The following is a 9,535-nucleotide window of genomic DNA, read 5'->3' on the forward strand; positions in this document are numbered from 1 at the left end:
GGATTAATAACAAAAGGGTTAATGTTAAATATTTCACATTCCAAATCAAAGGAACGTTGACAGAGAATAGAATTTGTTTGTGGCAGATGTGCAAGAATGATAAATTATAAGAGCACATGGGAGATAGATGCATGGATAAAGATAAGGTTTCAAATGTACCTTTAAAATGATAAAAGCAATTTTTGAAATTTTTCGAATGAACCCTTGCTCCATATGCCTGTCATAGGCCTGATGGAATAGTCACTGATAGAACACTTTGATCTTAGGTTCAAGAAATCAAAGCTGATCTGGATATAAAGAGCAAACATCACTATTACCAACTCTTTGGTATCAAGCAGACCAACTTAGATGGATTTGCTCTGAAGAATGTTCAATCAGAAAATTCTAGCATAAGAAGTTAATTGTGACATTTTATTTGGAGGGAGGTGGTTTAAATCATTGGTTTCATTTCCATTGAACATTATACATAAAACCATTGTAGACAAGCTTTCTGTATTATTAAAGTACTTTTTACCTTATGGTAAATATTCTGATATTCATAGTATTGAATATAGTTTCATCTGTGTATGTGTTTTATAGGAATTTACTTTTCTATTCTTTGTCTTTCAGATTGGGTCTTTACAAGCTACTATTTGTCAACTGGAAGCTGAACGCAACCAGTTAATTGAAAATTTGAATGAACAGCGAAATCTGTCTGATAATTTGAGTGTGAAAGTTGCTGATGTAGAAGAACAATTAAAAATGACCAGTAAGTAGTGATTTATTTGATAATAATTTTATGCCTTTATTTATTATTTTTACTTTACTTCAGAAATTGATTATTATACATTTGAATGTTTACTGCATGTATTGTTAGTTGTATTACTGCTGTTTCTACCATAAGATAACACTGGTCTACAAGGTTTTTGGTGTTTAAGAAATAGACATCATTCCTATACAAAATTGGTCTTCTGAATCCAAATATAACCTCCTTTTTGACCTATCAAGTCTAGTTTTTAAGTTATTGAGCTCTATAATCATGTGGACGACTATTTTTGTAGCCTAAATTTGAAGGGTTATTTACCAGAAAAATCGACAAACACTTGTCTATCCTAATCTTGCCTCTGCTATTAGACTAGATTCACGCAGTGAAGAGATTCCTCTTCCAGTCTTCAGTGTTTTGCTTCAGATAACTTTACCCTCAACCAAAGAAGATTTATCACCTGAAGATGACACTAGAGATCAAGTCTTTTCAATTGAGACTTTACCTCATCTATTCGCCCAGGTAGAGCTGAATGATCTAGTTTGTGACTTGAACCTCCCAAAAAGTTCTGCAGAACTGTTGGCTTCTTGACTGAAAGAAGAATCTTCTAGAGAATGGTGTTTGTATAACTTTTTATCGGAGTTCCTTTCTTCACAAAAGAAAAGGAACTGGTTTACTGCAGAGATGTCAGTGGGCTTCTTAATAAACTTAGCATTGAGTAATACAAACCAGAAGAATGGTGTCTTTTCATAGATAGCTCTAAGCACGGTTTAAAATGTTGCACAATAGAAATGTGTATGGTTCTGTCCTGCTCGGCCATTCAAAAACTCTGAAGGGAAAATATGAAGAAATTAAATTGGTGTTAAAGAAGATACCGTATCATGATCATAAATGGGTTATCTGCATTTACTTGAAGATGGTAAATTTTCTCATGGGACAGCAATCTGGTTATACCAAATACCCATGCTTTCTTTGTATGTGGGACAGTAGAGACCGAGTAAGCCACTATTTTAAGAAAGACTGGCCACCTTGAACAAATAAATATGACTCCATATAGAGCTGCCAATATATTGGAAGAACCCTTGGTTAAGCAAGATCAGATCATTTTCCCCACTTTGCTCATCAAACTCGGATTGATCAAACAATTTGTCAAAGCTTTTGACAAAAATGGAGAGTGCTTTAAGTATATCTGCAGTGTATTTCCAGACTTGATGGTTGAAAAACTTAAAACAGGGATTTTTGATGGACTACAGATCTGTAAGCTCTTGAAGGACACAAATTTTGTGAAAACGATGAGCGAAAATGAAGCATCAGCTTGGCTAGCCTTTGCAGAAGTAGTGCAAAATTTCCTTGGGAAACAACAAAAGTGAAAACTATAAAGACCTTGTTACCAACTTGGTATCAATTTTTCATGATATTGGTGTGAATATGAGCATCAAAATGCCTTATCTTTTTAGTCATCTTGATTGTTCTGAATATCTTGGGGATGTTAATGATGAACAAGGCGAATGATTCCATCAGGACATCAAGGAGATGGAAACTCGGTACCAAGGACATTGGGACGCTGTGATAATGGCAGACTATTGCTGGTGTTTAAAATAAGATATTCATGGTGCGCAAAGAAGCATAAATTTATTCCTTGAGAATTTTCTCCCAAAGATCTTTGCCAATGTGTATTTCTAATTTTGAATTTATATTTGTACTTTGTTTTGTGTTATGCTCTCTTAATTGATTCATATTATTTGCTACTTGTATGAATAAAATACTTATTCTATCAGGTCTAGTCAGAAAACTACACCTGATAGAGAAAAACTGAAGTTATTTCTGAATTTAGCAGGCAAAATCACTTATGAATTTATTGAAATATTCCAGGTACCAGACAAAAAAATTTTTTTGTTGCCCAGTGTAATTTATCTATCCAGCTTGTTAATAATTATTAATTATAATTTAATTATAATTTACTGTATCCTATATTTTTGAACAGCCAATCCCGATGAGAACATAGTGAGCCGAGTTGAGTTTGATAAATTAAAGAAAACTATGGAAGCAATCCAGGTTAGTTGAAATTGAATAAAATATTTCCTCACTTTTGAAATTTTTCGAATGAACCCTTGCTCCATATGCCTGTCATAGGCCTGATGGAATAGTCACTGATAGAACACTTTGATCTTAGGTTCAAGAAATCAAAGCTGATCTGGATATAAAGAGCAAACATCACTATTACCACTATTTCTGTGTATTTGTGTGACCTAGTTGGGTTGCTCTAATACAATTTACAGCTGCTGAGTTCATGGACCCAATCACTATAAAATGGTTTTATACGTAAGATGTGACATAACCAGAGAGGTGCGGGAGAAAATGAGTTCAAAAAGATTAAGAGTAGATAAAATGTATTGCATTAGGTGTAACATAACCTAATATTAAGTTAAAAGTTATATTTAAATGTTGCTCCTGTTTACTTGATAGACAATGAGCTACTATTTAGCCATTCAACTCAATGTGTCAAACAAAATTCTAGCAAAAAAAAATTCTTGCAAAAAAAACAAAAAAATAGGGACTGGTTATTTATATCTTATCAATTAGGACAGTATGGGCTGCTGCTGTAACAATGAGAGTTTTGGTGTATATTCTGCTGGCAACTTTAGGCTTTGATTCTAATTACTTGATAAGCTGACCTCCATATAACTGGTCCACTGAAACAGAGCTGACCAGAGTTACTCGGTAACATGTGATCTTAAGTTTCGTCGGCTGGTTGGTTTATATTTACCTGTCAAACATTTACTTCAACAATCCTGAGAAATATTGAAGTTGGAAAACTATCTAAACAATGTCAGTATGATGAAAAAATTAAGCTAAGAATATATATTATGATCCACCAGCAAATATTTGGCTACTTATTGTATTCTTGATTTGTCTCTATCTCCTTTAGATTAACTTAGACAAATTTTTTTTTTATTTGGTGATGTTTATTAGCCCCAGCCAAGCATTCGATCAAAGGCACTCTAGTCATGAACATCTTATATTTTGGGGAATAACTTTTCTTAAATAAAAATTTGTATATTTCTAGGAAGTTGAGTGACTGCATAGAAGCTTTGTGAGAAATTAAAGGAGTGTGAGAATAAATCGTTTTTCTAAAAATGTTATACTTTCCATTACAGGAGAAATATACTCGAGCAATGAGAGATAAAGCAGATCTATCTGACAAAGCTGACCAACTTGAACACTTGGTGCTGCAATTACAAGGGGAAACAGATACAATAGGTATGTAGCTGTTGATCAGGTTTTGCAGCACAATGATGGGATTCATATCTTAGCTACTTCCCTTGAACCAGTCTATCTTTGTTGAATAGTCTATTCCTGTCTTGAAACTATTAGCATAATTTTTCAGTTATTATATTTAATGTACCTCAGTCTACATATCTGTAAATATAGCACAGTTGTGGCTCTTCGATCAAGAAGCTTGTTTTGCTACCACATGGTTCTGAATTCAATCCTTATTTCCTAATAAAGATTTGTCACTTAAATTGTCAACAAAGACTGTGACTGAAATTTTGTTGGTAAAAGCTGTGTGAAAGCTTATGTGTGCATGTTTATTTGTGGGATGATAAAAATTGTTGCATTGAGCAAAAGATACTTCGATATTTTTTGCAGTTTATGTTCCTGTATGCCAAGGTTGACTTGTATTTTCTCTCTTATGGAATTGATAAAATAATTATTAGATAAAGTACTGGGGTTGATATAATTGATTAAAATCCTGAAAGTAGTTTCCTAGTGTGACCCTAGGCCAATAACTATAACTGATGAAAATATAAAAGTAAGTGCCTCTTATACATTACAGCTATACCTGGTAATAAAAACATATGACGGTAAATCTCCTACAACCAGTAGTTTATATGTACAGTAGTTAGGGTTCATATGTACAGTAGTTCACAATACAGTTCCATTTATATTTGGAGAGCAGTTCTGTGATGAGGAAACTATCACATATTTGTTCAATTGATATTTCTGTAAACTAAATGAGTAAACAAAAGAAAGGAAATAAAGTATCTTGAAGTTGGTAGATCAGAATCTTAAGTTCTTGGGGGGTTTTTTCTTCTTTCAATTTCTTTGATTTTTCTTTTGTGTTCTGCTGATTTCAATATAATTACTGTGATGTTTCAGGAGAGTATATTTCTCTCTACCATCACCAAAGAGCCTTATTACAGCAACGAGAATTCCAGAAGAATGATTATATTTCTCGACTATCCAAAGACAGAGAAGAATTACAGGTATGTTCTTAAATTGTTTTTTTAATGCTCCCTACCTTTTGACTTAATCAGTCTGTGTTTGAGTTGGTACCTTTTGATTGTTATTGATTTAAAAAATTTTTCATTCCCTGTTTAATTTGAAACTCACATATGTTCCATGAGCCATCATTATGATTTTCATATCCACTTTTCCATGCTTGTGTGAGTTGGATGGGTCCTTTCCAACACAGTATTGCAACAACCACTTGTGTTCTTTGTCATCTCCTACATAAGATTCAGCATCTTAAGATCAATTTTCACTGCTCCTGCTTAGGTCTTCAACTTCCACAGTTTCCTTTCACTTAAATCTTCTGACTCATCTTTATCCAACTAGAGCCCAGCCCCAGTTGCCTAACTCATCTTGCTTTCTGCAGGTTATCATATAGAAACTTCCAGTTGTCCTCTATGTCATAGGCCTCTGTATTCTCCTTGTTAGAGATGTCACTTTTTATTTTAACTTGATGGGTTTGAGGAAGACACAATTCTTGCAACTGAGTGCACCCCATTAAGGGTGCTTAAGATGTCAGATGGGGATGTTAAACTTGTGATGATTTATGTCTATCATCCAAGTAGGCCATGGCATAATTAGGACTCGGAATACAAAGAGCTGGAACATAATGCAAAGGTTCTGATTCAATATTCTTAACAGTTCTGCCAAGTTACCATCCAGGATTGAAACATTTTTTATCCACTTCAACGGGAGAAAGGCAAACTTGACTTCAGCTGGATTTAAACTCAGTGTTGAGTCAATTAGTATTTGCCATTTTAGTATCAGTTTGGTTATGGACCATCACTGCACATCACCATAAGTTGATTTATCAATTGCACTGGTTAAACTGGGTGGTGATGTTGCTTGCAAAGTTGATGACATGTAACTAAGGATAGGAATGAAGCCAGTTGTGAAGAATATGTCCTAGCACAGCTACACTAGGAAACTCTTGTATTCTGAGCCTCTGTGTGAGTGCTCGACTTGCTAGAAACTGTAGCTAAATCACCCTTTAATCACACCCTATTATCTTAAAAAAGGAATGTCTTATCAGATAAAATCATTATAGATATATGAAAAGATAAGATGGTCTTCTCAGTTAGAGTAGGTTTGGGCTAAATGGGAATTCCATTCTTTAGGTTTTATAATTACACCTCTTCTTACTTTATCATCTGAACAGAAATTTCGTGACCAACAAATCTAGTCTAACATGTGTTTCTCATATCCTGCTTGGATCAATACATGGTGAACAGCTGTTGAGATTACTTATTGTGAAAGTAGGTCTAGAATGAATGTAAACTGCTGATAGTTGCAAAAACATATTCTGTGGGTCAGTACTACTCTCTCAATAATCCTTTCATTAACTCTTTATCATAGCAGCTGTCAATATTTCTTTTTTTTTTAATGGCTGCAAGAGAATCCTTTCATTGTGGTTTTATATATGTCTTCCATGCTGATAAGGGTTGAATGATGTGCTCCTCTACTCTAGACAGAGTAGAGGAGCACTTCTTGCTGATGGAGTGGTTGGTGTTAGGAAGTGTACTGGGATAAAATACCCCCAGTACCATGCACTGCAGGCATTTTATCAACGTACAAGCATTAGAATGGTTGTCACATCTTTGGTAAGACTACAGGGACATCTTGAACCCACATCTCTGATTGCTTTTCTGTGTCTTGGGTGGAATCATAATGGCACTAACACATGTGAAGTTGTCTTATAAGTCATAAAATAAGAAATATTTATGGAAATACTTTTCATGTCCAGATCCCTTTTATTTTGTCCTTCGCTTTATCATTCCACTGTACGGCACATTGGGCCAAGTGTTTTCTATTAGAGTCCCAGGCTGACCAAAGCCTTTTGAGTGGATTTTGTTGACAGAAGCTGAAAGAAGCCCATCACACACACACACGAAGTGTGGTTGGCAACAGAAAAGGCAGCTGGCTGTAGAAAACAAGATTCCATCTGATTCATGCAAGCATGGAAAAGTGGATGTTAAATAATGCTCATATTGTTTATATAGAGTAATGACAAGAAGTATTAGAGTTTTTTTAAAATTAAAAGATATATATTAATTCAACTTTTATGTATGTATTTTTGAAGGGTAAGCTAGCCAAACTACAAGGACTTGTGATGCAAATGTTGCACAATAAAGGCAGTCTATCAAATGCAAGAATAAATGACACTTTACTGTCCAAGGATTATCAGAACAGTGAAGATAGCAATGTAAACCATTCAAATGATATTCAACCCCACCTACATGGTGCTACAGTTATGAACGGGCTTAGTAAATATCCAGAAGGTGAGAATTAATTATTCTATCTACATTTTCAACTACGATTGCATGTTTCTTTTCTTATCTTGTCCTGATAATTAAAAACTTTCTTTCTCTTAGATTGACATTTATATGATCAGCATTTAAATATGCTGATATTTTAAGGGAGACAACCTTGAAGAAATTTTATATTTCCTCTAAAGTTATGTCCCTTGTTTCATATAAAACTTTAAAACAAAATTAGTTTCGGTGTAAATCTCGATGCCTAAAATCTGAACCTCTATACTGTTTACGCCGAGTCAGTACTAGTTTGATGCATAGTTTTTCAGAAAGTTTTGGAAAGAAGTTCATTAAAAAACCTTGATCCAGGCAACTTTTTATATTTAATATATTGGATAATTTAAAAAAAAAAATAAATGCAAATTTTTCATAAAGATGTTTGAATAAATAAAACTTTTCCTTTTTCCAGATTGGCCAGACTACAGCAGCACTAATTCATCTGAAAGTGTAGTCGAGGCTATTGTAGCAGGTGAATCAATGGAACATATAGCTGATTTGCCAGAAGACCAGGTTTTTAAATCACAGCTTGAGAAAAATGCGGATCTGTCACCAGTGCCTCTTCGTAATACATCTAAATCTGAACAATTACTTCAAAAATGTAACATAGAAGAAGATAACCCCACTGCAAGAAAGATATTGGATTTATTTTCCGAAATAGACAGCAACTTATGTGATGCTGTTCCATATGGTGGTCGCAAGTTCTTGCCCTGTAAATACTGTAAGGGCATTGTAAAAGATGTATAGTTTTATGTTTCAAGTCACAAGACTACATTATGTTTATTACTGTATATTATATATACAATATGTATTATAAACAGGAGCCATACAAGGATGCCTATTCTATTGGCTGAATGTTATAGGGTGTTACTGGATTTGTTATTGATTAAAAGACGGCTGTTATAAGATGAATGACTAAGAATAAATTGCACACATTAATATTGGATCTCTTGCTATTTATTTAAATTTTCCTTACTTTCAAATTCTAGTTTTATTATATTCATTGTAAGGGTGGCAAGCTGGTAGAATCATTAGCATTTTGGACTAAATGCTTAGCAACATTTCTTCTGGTTCTTTGCATTCTGAGTTCAAATCCTACTGATGTCAACTTTGCCTTTCATCTTTCAGAGGTTCATAAAATAAGTACCAGTCAAGTACTGGGGTTGATGTAATTAGTTAACCCCTGCCCTCTCAAACTGTGGCCTTGTGCCAACATTTGACAGAAAAATGTGGCAAGGTGGCAGAATTGTCAACAAGCTGAACAAAATGCATAGTGGTATTTCTTCCAGCTTTACATTCTGAGTTCAAATGCTGCAGAGGTCAATAAGAAAGTACCAGTTGAGTACTGGAATTGATGTAGTTGATTTAGCTTCTTCCCCTAAAGTTGCTGGCCTAGTGCCAAAATTTGAAACCATTATATAGATTATAAGGTCATTGGGAAATATCTTACTGTGATATGGGTTAACATTTAGTTTAGCCGATTATTGTTTTCAAAAATATAGTCTTGAGTGCATGAAGATGGAAATTTTAGTATTTTTGTTATAGGAATAGCAAGAGTTGATAATTGTTTTTATTTTGTGTAGCATGTTTCAAGGATTGCATCTCTGCAGTTATTGGTTAGTGGCAACTTAGAGGTTTAGAACAAGTTAAAAGCAAAGAAAGAAGACAGATTTAGTTTTATCATGAACAATGTATGAGTGACTGTAAACGTTTTTTTAAATAAAAAAAAAAGCTCTGAATATGATTCAATTGACATCTTCATTTTACCTTAGTCCATTATAAATATTTCCATTTATGAAAAATGGTCTTATTGTTATACTGTCTTTTTTGGTTCTAGTAGTTTGGAAGTTGTAAAGCTTATGAAGGAAAACATTGTTAGCTCAAATGATTCAGTATATAACTAATTTTATTTACATTCAGTCTCAGTTGAAATATTTAACATCTGATCTATTATTTGATTTCTATTTATTGGTCATATAGTGTTCAATAATAAAATTTCCCTCAGTGATAATCTTTTGCATTAAATAAATGATAATAATTATAGAATATGGAATTTCTCAAATACTATTTTTCCACTGAAGAATGTTTTGATAATTTAATTCATTTAATCAATATATTAAAATTTTGATAAAAAAGTAATAATAAAAAGTAAACAAAATAAACTTATTTGCTTTGTTTGTTGTTAACCAGT

The 9,535-nt window shown here is 33.5% G+C and overlaps 1 protein-coding gene across 1 annotated transcript in view; it reads left to right on the plus strand.

The window, feature by feature from the left end:
- LOC106870395 (golgin subfamily A member 2) overlaps positions 1 to 9,083 on the plus strand; it is a 72,185-nt gene extending 63,102 nt beyond the window's left edge. The window contains exons 20-25 of the mRNA XM_014916442.2: positions 610 to 748; positions 2,727 to 2,797; positions 3,901 to 4,003; positions 4,904 to 5,010; positions 7,116 to 7,314; positions 7,757 to 9,083. Coding sequence (XP_014771928.1) covers positions 610 to 748; positions 2,727 to 2,797; positions 3,901 to 4,003; positions 4,904 to 5,010; positions 7,116 to 7,314; positions 7,757 to 8,091 — 954 coding nt within the window. The 3' untranslated portion in view covers positions 8,092 to 9,083. The remainder of the gene's footprint in view (positions 1 to 609; positions 749 to 2,726; positions 2,798 to 3,900; positions 4,004 to 4,903; positions 5,011 to 7,115; positions 7,315 to 7,756) is intronic.
- The last annotated feature ends 452 nt before the right edge of the window (positions 9,084 to 9,535 follow it).

Source organism: Octopus bimaculoides, chromosome 2, assembly GCF_001194135.2.
Source record: "Octopus bimaculoides isolate UCB-OBI-ISO-001 chromosome 2, ASM119413v2, whole genome shotgun sequence".
NCBI lineage: Eukaryota > Metazoa > Mollusca > Cephalopoda > Octopoda > Octopodidae > Octopus > Octopus bimaculoides.